This window comes from Uranotaenia lowii, chromosome 1 (genome assembly GCF_029784155.1).
Source record: "Uranotaenia lowii strain MFRU-FL chromosome 1, ASM2978415v1, whole genome shotgun sequence".
NCBI classification, from domain to species: Eukaryota; Metazoa; Arthropoda; class Insecta; order Diptera; family Culicidae; genus Uranotaenia; species Uranotaenia lowii.
In genome coordinates, this window is record NC_073691.1 from 181878264 (window position 1) to 181899656 (window position 21393).

The 21393-nt window shown below is 37.0% G+C and overlaps 1 protein-coding gene across 1 annotated transcript; it reads left to right on the plus strand.

Annotated features, from left to right (window-relative positions):
- The first annotated feature begins 6797 nt into the window (after positions 1–6797).
- On the plus strand, positions 6798–20730 carry LOC129739244 (protein D2-like). The gene is made up of 2 exons (XM_055730674.1): positions 6798–7398; positions 20281–20730. The coding sequence occupies exons 1-2, from the start codon at positions 6890–6892 to the stop codon at positions 20420–20422; spliced, it is 651 nt and encodes a 216-aa protein (XP_055586649.1). The 5' UTR covers positions 6798–6889; the 3' UTR covers positions 20423–20730.
- Positions 20731–21393: the final 663 nt, after the last annotated feature.

Genomic DNA, 21393 nt, shown 5'->3' on the forward strand with positions numbered 1-21393 from the left:
GCAGTTTTCCTTGGAAACAACTGGACCTGAGAGTCCGGACAGATCAATCGGGAATTGAATCTTCCTCTTTTCTTTTAAATCGAATTTCAATCCACAACCGGTTTTAAGATGTGAATAGTGTTTTTTACAAATAATTAAAACACAACACAAAAACAAATTTTGATTTTTTTTTCATTTCCTTATCAAAATGTTCAGTACTATTGGAGCTTTTTAAATAAGAATAGAATTGAATTTGATTCATTTTCATTTGATTGAAATTCTATAATTCCTAAGATAAATACATTTAATCGAAAAATTTCAGATTATATATAATATTATCATAGGTTTTGTGATTACAGGCAGTAAGACGTGGGTCACGAATAGATAAGTTATGAGACGTTAGAGTGAAACGTGAGTCATGAGAAAACGATACATTAGACACGTTAAGATGTTTGAGGACGTAAAATGCATAACTTGATAAAATAGTATCTAAAAAGTGAAGAAGGAGAAGAGAGATTTGTGATTTGAGTATTTTTTATATCGTGTTGGCAACGAGAACGAATAACCATGTTAAGTAAACTGTAGGGGAGAATGAGGATACTGGATCCGTGGGGATACTTGATTACTTCGCTACATCACGAAACAGGAATGTCTTACAAATATAAAATGTTCTAGAAAAATGTGCCAAATAGAACATAACAACAATGCTGTTCTGTAAATAAATTTAAAAAAAATACTTTTCGAGTTATCGACCTATGTTTGAAAAATGTGATTTGAAGATCTTTTTTTAACACTTTAAATGTTTCCCACACGAAAAAATTATAATAAAAATATTTATTTCAATATGACAACCGTTAGAGTATAATATAAACTTCATAATGGCATATTTTGAAAGCAACAGTAAACCCTCAACTTTTTATAGATAAAAATTTCCTAAATGTCTGTTATGGGTTAAATTGATCTTTAGAGTCCAAAAAGATGTATTTTGTTTCTGAATGCATCGTGATCATTAGTTGTCACGAAATTATTAATATTTCTCCATTTACTAATGTTTTTCTAGTAATTTTCTGTTAAATAGGACTAAAAATAATGAATTTATCTAAAAATTAGAAAATTGCGCCATAAAATGTGCAATGACTATAGGGTAGTAGACAACATTTAAAATTCTCTTTGCTGATACTTACAAACTGTGAAATGAGAAAAAAATCGCAAAAAATAGTCAACGGACCTTTTACCTTTGGATTTTGCTAGATTTTTGCCTAAGGTCAGCACCCTGAATAGAGGATCAGTATCCCCTAACTTTAAAAATATTACAGTTTTTTCGTCTTACGAAAGTGCTTCTAGTTCATCTACGGGTTCATGTATCATGTTCTAACGTTTTGAGCATATAAACTTGAAGTTACATGCTTTCAGAAAATGCAAAAGACGGCGAGTTGCTAAGTTTTTCCAAAAAGATAAGATTAAAATAAGAAAAGGAGATCAAGTATCCCCATTCTTCCCTCCTTATTCAAGGACATGAAAGTTGCAGAAGGGATCTTCATATGCGCCCTATTCCCGTGGGTGAATTATTTGTACTCTTTTATGAACTTGAAAGTTTCAATAGTGATTTATATGTGCGTTGTTAGACATCTGGATGAGAGTTCCCAAAAAAGTATCTAATTGATGAAACATTGAGACAAGAAACATGCTCGATAAACAAATAAATATAAAACGTGCCTATGGGTCAGTAGCGAAGGTTTACACTCCGGCAAATAAGAATTTTAACCTTCCAAAGCCGTTCGCTAAATATCCGTTTCGGGGAAATATGAGTTGTAATTTGATTTCGTTCTCCTAGCTGTAAATGTAAACCGATTTTGATGATATTATATTCATTGTGTAGGTAATTTATTCTAATTACTCAACATTTCAAAATAAAGTCGATATGTATTACCAGGTTTTCAGAAACTGGTTCAGAAAGTAAAAAGTCCGAAAAATCAATTTTATTTTTAAAATACTCATAACTTCTGACAGCTTTTCTGTATTTAATTATTTCATTGATGTTTGAAATTGTCAAGAATCCATCTATCCGACAATGTATAGATATGTTGGGGTCCAATGAAAGTTTTTACCGCTATGACAGATCTTCCGGTAGAAAAAAGTCTTACTTTAAAAAAACGACATCCAGTTTTGGCTTTGCTTAGCTGTATTTCATTTCTCAATGAATCGATTTTAAAAACTCAAATTTTAGTTTTTTGGCGTTAATTTGATCATTATTTTCATAGAACATACTTGGTCTGTCAAAACTACCAGTTCATCAGTATATTGGAATGATGATAAAGATGTTTGAAATGTGCGCTTCGGGTCATATTGACCCGAACGGCTTTGGAGGGTTAATTAGATACGTCTCATAAAGCGCAATTATTTTTTCTAAGAGTCTTGCAAAATTCTTTCAATTTTCATACGAGGATCTTATTGAAAATAGCAAAACGACACTAATAATGAACACATTCATTCCATCAGTTCTAAATGGTAAGTATGAATTGAAGTTTATTTTTTTGTGAACGTTAAAATATTTGTAAACTCAAATTAGATTTTTAGTTTTTTTTTCACCACGTTGACCGGTAAAAAACCCAAGGTCGAATAAAATGAAAGTTTTTAACATCATTGATTTGAATAATTCTCGTCAAACATGACATATCCTTTTTTCGTAAGGCCCTCAAAGTAAGGAATCTCAATGATTTTTCTTATGGCCCCACTTCATAAGAGCAAGTTTACTAATATTGGAAAAAAGTGGTAGAAATTTAGACATTTTGAAAAATTTACCATGTAAATATAAATGTTTTCAAGATGCTTGATCGTTGTATTTTTCACAGCACTATTTCTATTTCAGCCGTATGTGATAGAAATATAACTATTTTTGTATCACAGCATGCGAAACTTGAAGGCCACAGATCTGGAAATTGTTTTTGCATGGCAAAATTTTCAAAATGTGCAAAAAGTGACAAAATTTCTACCACTTTTCCCAACACCAGTGAACTTGCTCTAAGAGAATCTTATGGTACATATATTATACGCAGCGCATAGATTGGACTGCGAACTCATGATTGCGAAATTTGTGCAAACTAGTACATTTGTGCGACCTGTCAAATCAGTGTAAAATCTGTCGGAGTTCTACACGTTAACCGCTTTTCAGCCAACAATACGGATAACTGCACGAAATCCAATTTTCAATGAAAGGGATAATATTATAGCATTTTCTTAGTGTAGCACTATCACCCCGGAGTGCCATGGATCGAATCCCACTACGAGTTGAAAGCATTTTTGTGGAATGAAAAGTTTGAATGTTTATAAGCCCTAGAAGAAGATAGTCCATAGCATGGCCGTAGGAATGGGGGGGGGGGGGGGGGGGGGTGGAATTTGGAGGTTAAACCTCCCTCCCCTTGAGGGTCCAAAAATGCCAAGCAAAATGTTCTTCTCTGAACGAAAAATTCCAAATTTCAAATCAAATTTTGATGAACGATCAAAATGATTCAAAAGTAACAGTCTCGACTCAGAACCTTGAAAGTTTATCCTAGGTCAATAATTGTACTACAGTTTTTCAAAACATTCCTAACATGTTGATAGAAATTTAGTCCCGAATATCGAATTCCAATAATAAAGACATTAAAAAAAATCCAATAAGATTACCCGAATTTCTGCACTCTATTTACAATATCAAATAAAAACTAAAATTGAGACATTAAAATATGTAATGTATTTTGCGCTTAAGTTTTTTGAGTAAATTTTATCAAAATTTATGTGTACGACTGATTAATTTCGATAAACAAAAGTAAAGTGTTTTCCTTCATGATTTTTTTTTAATTATTTTGATATTGGCGGATATTTTAAAAAATATCCCCGATTTGCACGGCTCGTATACGTAGGGAAAAATATCTGGAAAGGCTTAAGCTAGAATTTAGTGGTTGCAAATTTGCTTAAATCATTAAAATTTTATGTCTGTGATAAGAATTCAGATTCTGTATCCAGTTTATCGTTACTGAACTTCAGTTTGGATCATCATTGGAAAAAAATTATCAGGAATTCAGATTTCGAACTAAGGTTCAAAAGGCAGTACCCTGATTCGGAATCAAAATTAAGAATTCAGATTCAGCTCGAAGTTAAGTTTTATAATCAAGATTAAAATATCAATGTGAGAATTTTATTAAGGATTCAAATTACAGGCGACAGCAGTTTCATAATTTTGATTCTGTATTCAAAAATAAAATTTTATATTCAATCAGAGTTATTTAGTTTGAAACACAAGCCAGAAGAAATCATAAATATAAAATAAAATTTTGATTTTAGAGAAAACTAGATGGTATTTTAATTCAACTGAAAACATATTTTACTGATTATTTGTTTACCATTGTGCAGATTGCAGATTCTTCTCGAACAAAGTTCAAACTAAAATCTTTATTTTTTATCAAGTTTACAAGAGTAGAAAATAAATCTGATTTGAACCGCAAACCTGATCTCTTACTATTGTTACCAAATATTTGGATTTTTTTTAAACAATGCCTCAAATGGTCATGCTTAAGGTCAACCAACGACGTTTCTAAAAAATTATTTGAAATGTACAATATCTGAACACAGATTTCCGACAATCTAGTGCTTCATTTTCCTTTGTCCGAAGTCAGTCGGAAATTAAAATTTAGTGCTGGTGCGATAATAAAATATGCCTTTTAAAACTCCTGGGATCGATAAAATGCTTGTTAAACTTTTTTTTTCAAAACTTTTGCTTAAAAATACTCAGAGTTAACCACTGCTCTGAAAATATGGCATTGTGAAAGAATGGCAATACAGTGCTAGAAATTCTTATAAGCACACACATTTATGAGGATAATTCTCATCAGGAATTGAATATCACAAAGAGATTACACTGTTTGATAGATCTTTCAAAATTACATTTATTTTAACATGAGAAAACTTTAATCTATGCACAATGTCTGGGAAAATTGAAAAAAAAAACAGATTTCAAGGATGGAAATTACTATAAACGCATTTCGTCGAATCTTTCAATCACAGTTTTTTTTTTAAACAGTAAACTTTTCCAATGTTTTTGAAGGTCAAGCAAAGTTATTTGGCTCCATTTAACTTTTTTCCTAGAACTTAAGATCACAGAGAACAGACGTACAAGCTCAAACAAAAAATCTTTAAAATGTGTGTAAAATTTCGAATGCTATCATCATAAAAATTCATTAAAAATTGATTTTAATCAATGCCATCTCTAGCGCGCCATTCAAAATATACAAGTCAACTTTCAAAATGGTCAATTTTAGAAAAGGCGTAATCGTATATGAATTAAAAATTATTTATAAAATGCCTAGCTTAAATTTTAACTGAAGGCTGCTATTAATTGCTAGATAAATTCAATAACAATAACTATTGAATGAACAAAATTTCCCTATCATTATATTTGAAATACAGAGGCATTCAAAATAACTTACAGCTTTTGAATAAGCTTTTGCATTCCTTGATTGGTTATTGGAATTAGAGGCAATGTCTAGTAAACATTCTTGAATGTCCAGTAAATATTACTGAAGATCAGTCCCATCCAGCAGATTCTAGATATCTCAAAGCGAGATACTTTAAAGTATCACTTTTACATCCTATTGTTAAAAATTTTAGAACTTCTAGCAAGTCTGAAGAAAAAAGTGATTAAATTTTACGATATTGTTTCACCATTCAACATGACGAATGTTTTACGAAACTTCAACAGCAATTTTCTTGAATATGTTTCAAGGACCTGTGTGAAATTGGCTTAAACTTTGTTATTTTTCTCATTTTTATTTTGACAGTTCTTTTTGATATGTTTGGAGACATCTGGTGCCCCATTCGAAAAAAAATTGTTCAAAAAGATCATTGGAATATTAACAAGCTTGTACGTCTGTTCTCTGTATTAAGATCTTGGTAAGATATTCCAGTTGCGAGATATGGTTTAGTAATCAAGTCACCTCAAGGATTAAATCTTTTTACTCTCCCCTACTTTTTACAAGTTTAGCTGATAGCACTGATTTTTCCAATTTTCTAAATTTGTTTTAACACATTGTGGGCCAAATACGAGATATCTCGTTTATTCGCTCGCGGCAACTGAGCTGTAGAAGCATAACTCAAATTTTATTGTGAAATTTTATTTTACAAAATTTAACAATACACTTTCAGTAGCTCAAAGATAATAAACTTAATGAATTTGGTTCGGTGGTTTCTGAGATATAAAATGTCATATTAGATTTAAATTTTTTTCCTAGTTTCCACTTTCTGGCTTTAAAGATCTTAACGCAAATAAACTTATCAACTAAACAATTCGAGTTTGTTGCAGTTTTTTTTTCAAAAAATCTTGCCAGTATATTAAACAACGCTAGTTCATATTCCCATTCTTCAGCCAACCAGCAGATTGTTGCAGCTGTTCGATCAAAGCTAAAAGGTTACACCGATTCACGTTTTTTTCAATTGTTTTTCAAAATTTTATAAATGATGTGAACTTGCGTAGGAAATTTTTTTTTTAAAGACGTATGATCTGATTTTAATATTTACCGTTTTAGATAATTTGTCTAAGTTGTATAGTAGAAGGGTCAAAATATTATCGATTCCAATTTGAATTCAATGCAAAATTAAAAAAAAAAAATTTTTGAAAATATTTTTATTTTAAAATTAATATAATTTGAAATGGATTAATAACAAAAACACATGAAACTCGTTTCTGTGCCGCATTTCTTCTTTCTAAGTAAATAAGCCGATCGCCAAACTCGTTAAACCGTTCGACTGCGTTTCTGCTTATTTTCCCAGCCCCATGACGAATCGGTTTCATTCGCGGTTTGCACCTGAGCTCGCTCACATCTTCTAACGGATCTCTTGCTCTCCTCAGTGTTTAACTTTGTGTACCTGGTGAAAGATGAAGATACTCAGCAGCAGCGGTCGACGAAGCTGGGATCTTGTCGTCGTCGTCTTCGTTGGCGTCGCTCTGGCATCGGGGTTCCGTTCCGAAGATGTGGCCGAAAGTTTCACCAGCAATGAAATCGTGCCGGATGTGATCGCCGAACCTCCCCAGGCCATGGTTCAGGTTCTGTTCCCTTCCGGGGCCAAAGTCGAGATGGGCAATGAGCTGACACCGACCCAGGTCAAAGACAAACCGATGCTGGACTGGAAGGTGGACGACGGTGGAACTCTCTACACGTTGATCCTGACCGATCCGGATGCTCCTTCCCGTGCCAATCCGAAAATGCGCGAATGGAAGCACTGGCTGGTGGTCAACATTCCCGGCGTTGCGGTGTCCAAGGGCACGGTCCTGGCCGATTTTGTGAGCTCGGCTCCACCCCAAGCTTCCGGGCTGCACCGGTACGTCTTTTTGGTGTACAAACAGCCGGGCAAGATCAATCCGGATGAACCGGTGCTGAGCAAACAGTAAGTAGGGTTGACATTTTTATGAAAAGATTTTACTGGATGAATATAAGATGGTATGGTTTTGGTTGACTTAACGCAAAAGTTTAGGTGATCAAGAATTCTGTTTGCGATTTTTATTTTTTTTAAACGGATAGATCAGAGGTGGGAATCCTGAGGCTCTTTGGATGTGTAACTGTGGCATGCGGTGCGAAAATTATTTAAATCTTTATAGCTTAGTCCACACTTTGATTTTTGTTTCTGAAAAATGTTTATAAGGGTGGCCTGACTTAGAAATGGTTAAAACATTGAGATCGGTGTTGCCTTAAAATAAATTGATTTTTTTACTTAGTCGTTTATTTGGAATACCAGTAGATTTCTATAGAATTTTTAAGAATTGTTCTGAAAAATAAATCATAAATCGCTCTACAACTCATATAGCTCTCTTGATTATGTCAAAGACATGAAAAGCATGACTATGCAAAAGGGTTGTCCATTTATTTTCCGGGTGTACTTGTACTCTGTCCTATTTTTAAGGTTTTTTTTATTATTTTAGGACTACTTTAGCGGAAAATAAATGGACCACGCTAGCGGGAAATAGGATCTCAGTTGCCTCTGAAACATTTGAATGGGTTATATGGGGTTCAAAGCGATTTGTGGCGAAGTCTTGAACATACCATAGAAATTTATCGGTTTAAAAAAACGTTAAAGTCGCAAAACGTCGATTTCCACAAAAAAAATTTTTTTTTCAAGATAACACCTTTAATCGTGTGTAACTTTGAGCACTATTAGGCACCCAAAAATCAAGTCCGATAAATCTGAATGTCCGCACAGGTCAGTTTTTAGGCAAATCTACAAAGTTTATATGGCGGGATTTTGAAATAAGATTTTAAGGTATATTTACATCTTAATTGCAGAGGTTTTTGGAGAGTAGGCGTTGACTCGAGGCAAGAGCACGTGTTTTTGTTTTTGCGCTCGTAAATTATTTCGGAAATTTGTATTTTTCTAGTGAAAATGGATCACTTTCATCCAAAAATATTATCGTTTTTATTTTATCGAACCGGAACGACATGCATTGATAGTTCATATTGGAAGCCTAAGGGAAAAGTTTCGAATTGTGCGCCTGGTGATGAGTGTTCGGGAATCAGATAAAATTAGGATTGAAGTGTAGGTATACTGACTGGCGTGTTTTTGCTCAAAACAGGCAATCGCCTTAGAATTAAAATCGAGGGAGTGCTAATCAAACTTATCAAATGTAAAACATGCAAAGTAAAGGATGAAATGGAAAAGTGATTTTATGTCACTAAACAGTGTGATTTTTTTCGATTCTTCATTTGTTATGTGGCTGTCTTACGCATGTGTACGGTTGCCAACGACCTCGGTGTGCTGCGATTTTTTTCTTTTAGTTGAGTCGTTCAGATTTATCGAGTTTCCTTGCTAGAAAAAATTCTATGAAATAGAACTCGCGTTCTACTGCATCGGTGACGTTGAGCTGTTCGCGAGATGCTTGGTGGGTAGGGGGAGGGGGGGGGGGTTCGTTTACTTCATCAAAAACGTGTGAAGATTAGTTTTCACTACTGGTCAATATGTGATTGTAAATGAAGAATTTCCTGATTGCTGCGATCTTTTTTGATAATTTTAAAGAACGAACTGCAGTTCTGCTGGCTACTTAAGGGCAAGTTCACTAGTGTTGGGAAAAAGTGGTAGAAATTTTGACATTTTAAAAATTTTACCATGCAAAAACGTTTTCAAGATCTTGGGGCATTCCATCCAAGTAGCTCGACTAGTGCGGATGTCATTTTTTCACGTCCGTTTCGAACTAAATTTTTTTCTCGCAAAATCGAAATTTGGCCGAATTCACAAAGTTGGATTGTTTAGTTTTGCCACGAAAGGTGGTATTCCTGCAGTTTGCCACAGAGTGTGGTTTTTCCTGCTGGTACGGTTGTCAATTGCCGTACTCCGCCAACAATCAGCCGGTGCGAAGGTACAGACGAAAATTTGGTCAGAAGTTGCGGATTTTTCGCCATTGTCACCAACACCGCCAAGGCCATCATCATCAAAAGGGTGCTCTTTGTTCGCTCTGAACATACGGGTTTGCATACCGAGGAGGGCGTACCGAGGATTCTGGTTCTGATTGCCGTGATCGGGATACAGGGAGGACCCAGTGATTGATCGTTCTTTTCGCTAGACGTCACCACCTTCAACCAACGAAGGACGAGCACGTGGTAGAGCCGGTGCCGGAATTGAAGAAAAACACTCGTGAAACGCTTAAGTCTAAGAAAAAAAAGCTGTGAGTTCTTTTTATTCTTTTTTATCTTTTTCTCCTCTATCTTTTTCCCTTTATTTGATTTCAACAGTTGTAAGCTTTGCTTATATTTTCCACACGGAAGGCATTCGTGTCCCCGTTGGAAAATATGAGCGAAGGCGGGGGGCTCCACCCGTTAACTATGGATGACGAAAGTGTCACCTACGAGGATGAGGAGTATTTGGAGGATTCGGCTGTTGCTGGTCCATCAAATACTTTCCATGCTCTGATGGAGGATAATCATGAATCATCCACAGTTAATAGTAGACCAACCCGGCTCCGTACCTACACAGATGGTACAACTTTCAATGGGCCTTGGGTGGTTTTCATCCGGCCCAAAACCGGTGGAAAACGACTCAATGTGATTCAGATAACTAAAGATCTGGCGAGGTGGACCTCCGTGACCAGCATAACTAAGGTGCGACCAGACAAGTTGCGCGTTGTTGTGGCTGACCGGAAAGCTGCCAATGAAATTGTTGTCAGCAATTTCTTCAAGCTTGAGTACCATATTTTCATTCCGTCTCGAAACGTAGAGATCGAGGGTGTGATAACGGAAATGAGTCTGGAGGAAGAATACATTAAATCCAACGGCGTTGGTAAGTTTAAAGGCCTTGACTCGACTTCGGTCGAAATCTTGGACGTCCGTCAGCTTAAAACTGCCAACGTAGTAAACGGAGTTAAAGGGTACTCGCCTTCAGGCTCATTTCGTGTTACCTTCGCGGGTACCGCCCTCCCTCACTACGTCTTGATTGGCGGAATGTTGAGACTTCCTGTGCGACTCTTTGTGCCTCGCCCAATGAGTTGCAAAAAGTGCATCAAAATGGGACATACCGAGTCCCATTGTTGCAATAAAGCACGGTGCTCTCGTTGCGGAGAGAATCATGAGGAAGGAGCGTGCTCAGCAATAGAGCAGAAATGTATTTATTGCGGGGGCTCTCCTCATGATATCTCTGTGTGCGAGGCATTTAAGAGTCGCTGGGATAAGGAGAGGCGCTCTTTGAAAGAACGATCCAATCGCTCTTACGCCGCTATTTTAAAAAGCGCTTCTCCCCCGATTCAGCCTCAGATAAGTAACATTTTTTCAGTGCTGCCAGTTGACAATGGAGATACTGACACGACTGATGAAGATCATCCTATTGTTTTTGTTGCGAACTCTCGGAAACGTTCTAAACCAGCTCCGAAGAACCGCAGAATTCCAAAGAAAATTCCTACAGTTAGCTCTTCAATCCATGATGGACAAAAGCCATCTTCTTCGGGGACAGAAAAATCAATTCCGCCAGGATTTCCCATTAATTTTGTTCCCCTAAATAAACCAAAAGCAGCGGAGACTTCGGAACCCCCAAAATCTAACACCGTTTCGGCTGAGCCATCAACTCAATCGGGAATTTTCAAGTTGAGCGACATCCTAAATGGACTATTATCGTTCTTCAACGTATCTGAATCGATAAGAGGCATCGTTTCCGCGTTGCTTCCTGTAGTAAAGACTTTTTTAAAGCAATTGATGCAAACTTGGCCCCTTCTTTCAGTGTTTATCTCTCTCGATGGCTAATTTAAACCGAGAGGTCGGAGATATCACTGTTCTACAGTGGAATTGTCGTAGTATAATCCCTAAATTGGATCCGTTCAAATTTCTTCTTCATGAAACAAATTGCGATATTTTTGCGTTATCCGAAACTTGGCTTTCTTCTCAATCTAACATCTCTTTCCACGATTTTAATATCATCCGTCTGGATCGTGACGATTCTTATGGAGGGGTGCTTTTGGGGATCAACAAATGCCACTCTTTTTATAGAATTCACCTTCCTTTATCGGGCGGAATTGAGGCCGTTGCTTGTCATACAACCATAAGAGGTAAGGACTTATGTGTTGTCAGTTTGTACTGGCCTCAGAGAGTTGCAGTGGATCGAAGTCACTTAGAGGACCTGTGCTCAGTGCTTCCTGAGCCAAGGTTGATCTTGGGTGACTTCAATTCACATGGAACTGTCTGGGGAGAACAAATTGACGATAGTCGTTCTACTCTTATCTATGACATTTGCGACAGTTTCAATTTAACAGTTTTGAACACGGGTGAAAAAACACGAGTACCTAAACCTCCTGCAAGACAAAGTGCAATTGACCTCTCACTAAGCTCAAATTCACTATCATTGGATTGCCAGTGGAAGGTAATTTCTGATCCCAATGGTAGTGACCACTTGCCTATCAAAATTACAATCACCAATGGAGTCAACTCTTCAAACTCAACAAATATAGCATATGACCTCACTAGACACATCGACTGGAGAAAGTACTCAGACACAATTGTCTCAGCCATCCATTCTGTGGATATTTTACCTCCGATGGAGGAATATAGCTTTCTTGCTCGCTTGATTTATGATAGTGCAGTTCAATCTCAAACGAAACCCATCCCAGATACATCTGTTCGTCGAAGGCCTCCCAATCCATGGTGGGATAGTCAATGTACTAAACTATACGTTGACAAATCGAATGCTTTCAAAATATTTCGGAAACACGGTACCCTGGACAACTTCAACACGTATTTTTCTCTTGAACAGCAACTCAAAAACCTAATCAAGGGGAAAAAACGTGCGCATTGGCGAAATTTTGTTGGAGGTTTGTCGCGAGAAACATCCTTAGGCACTTTGTGGAATGTGGCACGGAGCATGCGTAATCGTTCTTCCACGAACGAAAGTGAAGAACATTCGCATAAATGGATTTTCAATTTCGCACGGAAAATCTGTCCAGATTCCACACCTGTGCAAAAAATTGTCCGAAGTGTGCCTCCGAATAGATGCGATCTGGATTCTAGCTTTTCAATGGTGGAATTCTCACTTGCTCTCCTTTCTTGTAACAATTCAGCTCCGGGAGTTGATAAAATAAAATTCAACTTGTTGAAAAACCTTCCGGATGCTGCCAAATTTCGCTTGTTGAATTTATTTAATCAATTCTTGGAGCTTAACATTGTTCCCGAAGATTGGAGACAAGTGAGAGTTATTGCTATCCAAAAGCCTGGGAAACCTGCGTCCGATTTTAATTCGTACCGACCAATAGCGATGTTGTCTTGCATTCGGAAATTGATGGAGAAAATGATTTTGTTCCGTTTGGATAAGTGGGTGGAAACAAATGGTCTCCTTTCAGATACTCAATTTGGGTTTCGCAGGGGCAAAGGGACAAACGATTGCCTGGCTTTGCTGTCTTCAGAGATACAAATGGCGTACGCGAAACGTGAGCAAATGGCTTCAGTGTTTTTAGACATAAAGGGAGCTTTTGATGCAGTTTCAATAGAGGTGTTGTCAGACAAGTTGCACTCCCGGGGTCTGCCTCCCCTTTTGAACAACATCTTATACAGCTTGCTTTGTGAGAAACATCTGAACTTTGCTCACGGAGATATTGCAATCAGAAGAACCTCTTACATGGGCCTCCCGCAGGGTTCATGTTTGAGCCCACTTTTGTACAACTTTTACGTAAGTGACATCGATTGTTGTCTCTCTGAAGGCTGCACTCTAAGACAACTTGCAGATGACAGCGTGGTGTCTGTCACAGGATCTACTGAGTCGCATCTGCACAGACCTTTACAAGATACTTTAGACAGATTGTCTTCCTGGGCGTTGGGACTTGGGATTGAGTTTTCCCCACAGAAAACGGAGATGGTTGTTTTCTCCAAGAAACGTCGACCTGCTCAACCTAAGCTTCAACTCCTAGGCAGAACGATCACTCAATCGAGATGTTTCAAGTATCTTGGAGTTTGGTTTGATTCCAAAGGCACTTGGCGAGCTCACATTGAGTATCTGAAAGGAAAATGCCAGCAAAGAATCAATTTTCTACGTTCAATTACCGGCACCTGGTGGGGAGCTCATCCGGAAGATTTAATAAGGTTATATAGAACCACTGTTCTCTCAGTGATGGAGTATGGCAGTTTTTGTTTTCAATCGGCTGCCAAAACACACCTGATAAAACTCGAACGTATTCAATATCGTTGCCTCCGCATCGCTTTGGGTTGCATGTCCTCAACGCATAACATGAGCCTTGAAGTTTTGGCAGGCATACTCCCATTAAAAGATCGATTCAGCTTATTATCACTCCGGTTCCTCACCAGATGTGAGGTCATGAATCCATTGGTGATCGATAATTTTGAAAGGCTACTTGAGCAAAATCTTCAAACCAGATTTATGTCTATATACCATGTCTTCATGTCCATGCAGGTAAATCCTTCTTTGTATTCTCCAACTCGTGTTTACATCCCAAACTACGACAACTCTTCTGTCCAGTTTGATTTGTCTATGCAGCAAGAAATTCGTGGAATCCCTGATTCGCATCGTCCACTTATGATTCCAAGAATTTTCGATGCTAAATATAGACACGTCGATGCTGACAAAATGTACTTTACCGACGGGTCCCTTATCGAAGAATCAACGGGATTTGGAGTGTTCAACCAGATTACTAGTGCTTCGTACTGTCTTCAATCTCCATGCTCAGTATACATTGCGGAGTTAGCAGCGATTTATTGGGCACTAGAAAATGTAGCCTCACGACCCGTTGAACATTACTATATTGTAACTGACAGTCTCAGCTCTGTTGAAGCTATCCGTTCGATAAGACCAGGAAAGCACTCACCGTATTTCCTCGGGAAGATACGGGATGTTTTGAGTGCTTTATCAAGTCGATGCTTTGTCGTCACCTTTGTTTGGGTCCCCTCACATTGTTCGATAGTGGGCAATGAGAGAGCAGACTCGCTAGCAAAGGTGGGGGCGATGGAAGGCGACACGTTTCAGCGTGAAATCGTCTTCAACGAATTTTACTTTTTGGTTCGAAGAAACTCTCTTGTCAACTGGCAGCGCAAATGGGACGAGGATGAGTTGGGTCGGTGGCTTCACTCGATTATCCCAAAGGTAAGCCTCAAACCCTGGTTTAATAGGTTGGACCTGAGTCGGGATTTTATTCGTATATTTTCCCGTCTCATGTCCAATCATTATCCCTTAGACGCGGTACTCTTTCGTTTGGGTATTGCTGGCAGCAATTTGTGCAGTTGCGGCCAAGGTTATCACGACATCGAGCATATTGTTTGGTCGTGTGAGGTCCATCTTGTCGCCAGAACGACTTTCATAGATTCCCTTCGGGCCCGAGGAAAACCACCTAACGTTCCAGTGAGAGACGTGCTAGCTGTGCTAGATTTGGACTACATGTTCGAAATCTACTTCTATCTAAAAGCTATCGATCTCCGTCTATAACCCTATTTTATTTTCATATTTCCCTTTCTATCTTCTTTTTTCTTTAAAAAAAAAAGTGCTAGACTAAGAAAATGATTGTGAAAAACAAAAAACGAGTGTGGCTCCTTAAAACTTAAACGTATGAGCCGTTTCAAATAAAGAATTATAAAAAAAAAAAAGATCTTGGGGCGTTGTATTTTTTTACAACACTGTTTCTATTTCAGCCGTATGTGATAGAAATATTGCTATTTTTGCATCACAGCATGCGAAAATACAACACGTGTTGTGAAAAAACTAGAAGGCCACAGATCTTGAGAATGTTTCTGCACGGCAAAATTTTCAAAATGTGCCGTAAGTGTCAAAACTTCTACCACTTTCTGCCAACACCAGTGAACATGCTCTAAGGAAATAAAGATGTATAGGTTTTTGTTATTTGCAGATAACCATCTTCAGTACGGATAATCAAAGCTAAGTAGGGGAGATAAGGGCATAACGAACATCTGGGGCGAACTGATCACATCACATTGTTCAGCAAAAAAGAAATTTCCTTATCATCCTTACAGAAATATCTAAATAACATCAACTAGGTTCTCAAGTGTCGAAAATATTATAATTTTTGAGCACTGAAGAATAAACTCTGTTGTTCGTTAAATCATCTTGATCTATAATAAACGCACTGCAACATGATGTACACATTGTTCCTCAATTTTCACCATGATTGTTTTTTTCCACTATAATCAATTTTTAAAGTCGTTTCTTCTTTAACTTGTTAACTCGGGGCGAGAAGAGCACCATTGATCGGGGCACGATGACCATTTTATGCCGTAGAATTTAGCATCGAATTCAACTCAATGAGGACAACTGTATCATAGAGCTACAACTTGACTAGTTTAAATTTGACAATTTAGCCTATTAGTAAAGTGTCGGAAGAGGTAATCAGAAGACTCGAGTTCGAGTCCTGGTCGAAACGATTTTTTTCATAAAGATAAATTTTTATGATTGGTATAGAAAGGGGGAATATTCCTATGGTAGATTGTGGACCCTTCCCGCATTTGAAGGGGATAAGTTTGCGTGTCCATGACCCGACATTTGAAAAAGTTATGCGCTGCAGCAGGCTTAAATTGATCCTAGGTTTAGTACAAGGCCTCATGCCAAATTTGAGCCAGATCGGATCACGGGAAGGGGTCGCTCAACGAGCCTAAAGTTTGTAAGGGATTTTGGGACATTTTGGTGGGGAGTAACACGAAAATTGAGTTTTTCATGAATAACTTTGGTCCACTTCGGCCGATTTCTTTTGAAAACGGTTTTGTTTAAAGCCTAAACTATGAAAAATATTTCATCCGAAAACTGCATTTCGTTTCAAGTTAAGACACAAAAGTTATTAAGCTTCTAAAAATAGTTATCTTTTTTAAGGGTGACGGTATCTGCCAAAAGTTTGAGATCGGTCATCAAAATTTGTCATTTTATTTCATCTGTTTCTCTGTTATCAATCAGGGCATCGCTAATCTGTTAAGCTTATTTGTTTGATAATCAGTTAAATTTTGTTTTGTCATGCTTCATGAAAACTTCAATTAAAGATTAGGGTAAGTGAGCCCTATTTTGGCATGGTCCTTTTCTTGGCATGCCAACATATCTTTTCATGTTTTTCAGGTCCAAATTGAGCTTAAAAAATTTTGAATAAATTTTCATTGCGAAGAGAATAATTTGTTTCAAATCTGTGCATACCGAATTTTTTGATTGTTTGTACTTTAATAAAGAAGTTAATTTTTTTTGATCTGCATCCGAGGAAATTATGTTGGAAATCACCGTTTGAAAATCAGATGAACTCACCTTTCTAGTGCAACTGTGAAATTCACATGCGATTTCAAACGCGGCCATTCATTTGAAAAATTTGCAATAAATACTCATGCTTACAGTTAAACTCGGCAAAAAATCAAAAAATACTAGAAAGACTAAAGAATGAATATTTATTTAGGTTTTGAAAAAAAATTTAAAACTAATTTTGTTCCTTTTCTTGGCATGCAACTTCAATCGAAATACACCACCAGTGTTGGAAGCTGGAAAAAATACATGTTCATTAAAGAGGTATTTTTGGGCTGATGTTTTCTCTAAAATTTCATTTAAAACTACGCACAAATGTTTTCATACTAATTGGGTTGTATGATAAGACCGTTGCTATCAACTTAAGCTTCGAAATAAGATGGAGAACATAAGTGATTCGACTAACTAAAAGTCATATCCAAGCATTTTAAATGCAAAAATCGCTATTTGGGAACCATGAATCGAAGGTACATTGGTATGCGTGCGAACAGCATTTGCATTGCAGTCTGCCGAGCAAAAGCCACGTGGTCTCCTACAGAACACAGTGGTTCGAAATATTGAAAAAAAAAACTAAGTTGAATTAAGCATCTCACAAGACTAAAGATGTTTTCCTTATCTAAAAATTGTTAGATCGATGCCAATTTATGACTTTAGTATATAAAATACATAATTAATTGAGTTTTGGAATCGTTTTCTATTGCTTGGGAACCATATACCTACTCAGATTCAATTTTTTGGAATTTTGTTCTAATTTTTTTCATGGAAACAGAAGTTGGAAGTTCAGAAAAATATCGTTTGCTTTCCAATTATTCCTTAAAATATTTGATGTGAGTCGAATTAAAAAAAACTGTTTTAGCAAGGTTTACATTCTAACATCTATTTGGCGAGTCAACCCACTGCGCAACACATCGGGCATTCGAGATGGCTCTTGCTAGAAGCTCAAAATCTCAGCTAACAAATTCAAAAGGGCAAAATTTTTGAATACCATTCAAGGAATTTTTCAATTTCTTACTTTATGAAGCCAAACTCCACAATACGAAGACAGTTGTTTGGTAGTTAAAATAACCGTATGTGTTGCAATCGCATTGCGGAATTTCTGGACTTCCGACTTTTTTAAATGAAAGCTTATTTTGTGCTTCCCTTTCAACCAAATTTCATCAATGTTTTCAAAAGCCTTTTTGTTGTATGAGTGGCGCCCGGTGTTCCATCGTCGCATAGAACTTTACGCTCAGCTGACGTCATTCTGTCAGTGGCCTTATATTCAGAATAGCGAACGATTCTGTTAACTGTCATTTGAGTATTGTTGGTAAAGATCTATTGCACATTGCTGGTGGCCAAGAATCGGATCATCGAAACGGCAAACAATTGTTACGGCGGCCAAGTAATTGGAGCACCGCAGTCAGTACTTTGCATGCATTTTACTCACATTAATGAAAGTTCCATAGAGAAAACATATTTTTGTTGAACTCTAAGCAAGTTAGCAAGTAAATTCTTCAAAGGATGTTATATGGTGCACTCAACAGGAAGGTAGGAATGTCGAAAAAAAGGGTAAACCATGCCTTAGGTGCCAAGGTCGGGTACATTTACTCTAATTATGTTCCGGAAAATTTTACCAAAATGCCTAAAGAATATCTGGAATTTATTTTTTATCATAATTTTATCATCTAATGGGTTATTATTGCGGATCTGTTGAGCTAAATACATATTTTTGCCAAATACATACAAAGAAAATATGTGCAATGTGTCAAAAGTTGGCTAAAAATTTCACTGTAGTGTTTTTTATTTATTTAGCTACAATTTTTTTTTTCAGGAAAACCAGTTAACTTGAAAACTTTTGAAATGGTCGGCGATTTGACATTTATGGAATAAATAATGAAGGTTTCAAATCGATTGAAGAATTTGTAAAAACAAATGAAACAAAAATTTCTTACTAAGATGAATCTGTACTTGAGGCAGGCGTACACACAAAACTTTCGGAGCTCCACTTAGCAAAAATTCGCTGTTACTTTCCGTTAGCAAAAATATTTTTTTACTTTCGAGTTAGCAAAAAACTAAATTTACTCAATTTTAGTAATAAGAAAGTTAATCTTGCTTGATTTTAGTAAAAGTAAGGTTTTCTAGCCGCTTTGTTCATAGACAGCAGCCGCCGTCAGTTGGGAGAAGAACAACAAATCGAATTGATCAGTGCGGTTCCGATAATTCGATGATTGCGGTTCGTTTGGTGGATAGTTCAACGTAAAAATGGTGGTCAAATAGACACCGGATGCGTACAGGTAAGGGCCGATCTTGAAGTGTACCGATTTTCCGATTGTGAAATTCCAAATTGTTTGTTTTTCCTACCAGGTTGCAACTGCCGGTAAACACGACGGTTTTCTTTTTGCAACAGTCTGGAAATAAAGAGTGACCACAACTGGCATGTCAACGCGCTGCATCCGACACAACCCAGGTGCATTCGTTGATGAGGGTCGGCCCTTGGCATTTCGCTCGCCGGAACGGAACGAATTACTTACAATTCAACGAAAAGTGGTAAATGAACTTCCGAAAAAATGTGAAAAATAAATTAAAAGTGAAATTATTCGTGTATTATATTTAATGATCAAGCATTCCCTTCGAATTAGCAGAGAAAAAACTATAAATTTTGAAATTTCAGATCCGGGGCTCTTTTCTACCGGTTTTTGCTAAAAAAGTGAGCAAAAATTGCGGCGGCCAATTTTTTCTCTCGTTTGCTAAAATTTCAGTTCGAAAATCTTGCTAAATTGATTGCTAAGTTTCTAGCTGGTCAAATTTGAGCAAATTTTTGCTAATTTCCGGCCTCGAAAATTTTGTGTGTACGAAGAATTTTTTAGTATATTTTGGGATTTTTTTTCCTAGTTATAAAAATACTAGTTTGGCCTGCGAGCAAATCTCATTTCCAAAATTTGGCCCGCCTGTTGAAAATGTTGGCCACCCATGATCTACAGATTCAAAGAAATTACCCGACGATATTTTTATGATTTTTTATAATTTCGAAAATCAAATTTATTCATTTATTTTTTGTGAAAATAATACTTTTGGGAAAATGCTGTTATTTCTTCAGATTTAGAAATACTAACAATTTTTTAATCTCAACCAATCACAAACACCTTCCAGCACTTTATTTACAAGATTTGGAAAAAAATTGCAAAATCGTAATGAAATGAATCAAGAATTTCAAAAATTGTTTTTCGACTTTCAAAAGGCCATAACTTTTATAATACTAAAAATAACGACTCCAAACCTGTACAGTTGTATTATTCGAATTAAAATATTGTTATTCCACTGAATCAATAACTGCTATTCTTATTTTAATAGGTCATGCATTAAAGGGTTTATGTTTCCCAAATCTGAAACGTCACATTTGACATACGATTTTATCTGTGGGTGTAAAAAATACCGAAAGCCAAATTACCCCTTAACCCTTTAGCAAAGTGGTAACAAATAGCATTTATGTTTTCCATAACAGCGTTACATATTTGATGCTTTGAGCCGATTGTTTTATAAGCGCCCCAATTTAGGTTTTTAATTATTCATCCAGGTTTCCTCTCTACCATCTTTCAGTAACCCCAACCGGGCTCAGTTCCAGGCAGCCGAGTTTGCTGAAAAATACAATCTCGGATCCCCGATAGCCGGCAACTTCTACCAGGCACAGTACGACGACCACGTTCCACAGGTGTACGCATCGCTCACCGAACATGATTGAAGTCCCTGACCCGATCCAAATCCGACCTGACCCGATTCTTGATCCACCACAGCAGAGAGCTCACAAATAAGCATGCAAGCACACTCGAGAACAAGCTTACACTGAGCAGCAGCAGCAACAACAACAACAACAGATACTCACAAACAACAACCCAAACACAGTGTCCACAGAGAGCTTCAGAACCCACCACCCCAACACTGGTTCCTCAACAACAACAGCAGCAACAACACTTGTTTTGGCACCACTTGGCAATAGTAAAAATCACCGTGAATAAAAAAAAAAGAACTATAACAACATAACATACAAAACGTTGAGGGTGGCCGAGAGCGAAGCAATTGTTTTGAGAATGTCCCTTGGCTTTTCCTCGGATTCAATTGTCGGTAATGTGTTTTTTTTTTGGTTCTATGGGGGAGGGAATAACGGGCTAATATATTTAGTGGGGTGTCATGGGCGTCGACATATCACTACAAAGTTTATTGAGGAATTCCGAATCCTTTATTCGGGTTCTAGGTTTCCGAATATTTAGTTGATCAAAACTAGTCGAATCGAAGTTCTCGGCAAGCATCGTTGGGTAAATGTTTGATTCGGGCTAGAAACATTTTTTTTTATTTTTTACATAGATAACTATTTTTAGGGAAAAAATCGAAACATTTAAAGCACCAAATTTATTTAAAGAAAGCATGTTTGAATCGAGTAACTCTGAAGGACCGTCGTTTAAGAAACATTTTCGCTTTATGAAATCAGTTAGACTGCTCAGAGAACCTATTCTCAGAACTGCACATTCCTTAACACTATTTTTTTCATCCCAACAAAAAACAATTTCTTCCCCTAATTTAGCTACCAAATTAGGCTAAATTAACTTCAAGACGCCCTTCCAGCAGAAGTGTGTCACCTGGCAGGACAGGCAATTGCTGTGATTTGACGTAGCAGGAAATGAATGAACCACGTCAAGATTTGTGCCACTTCAATCT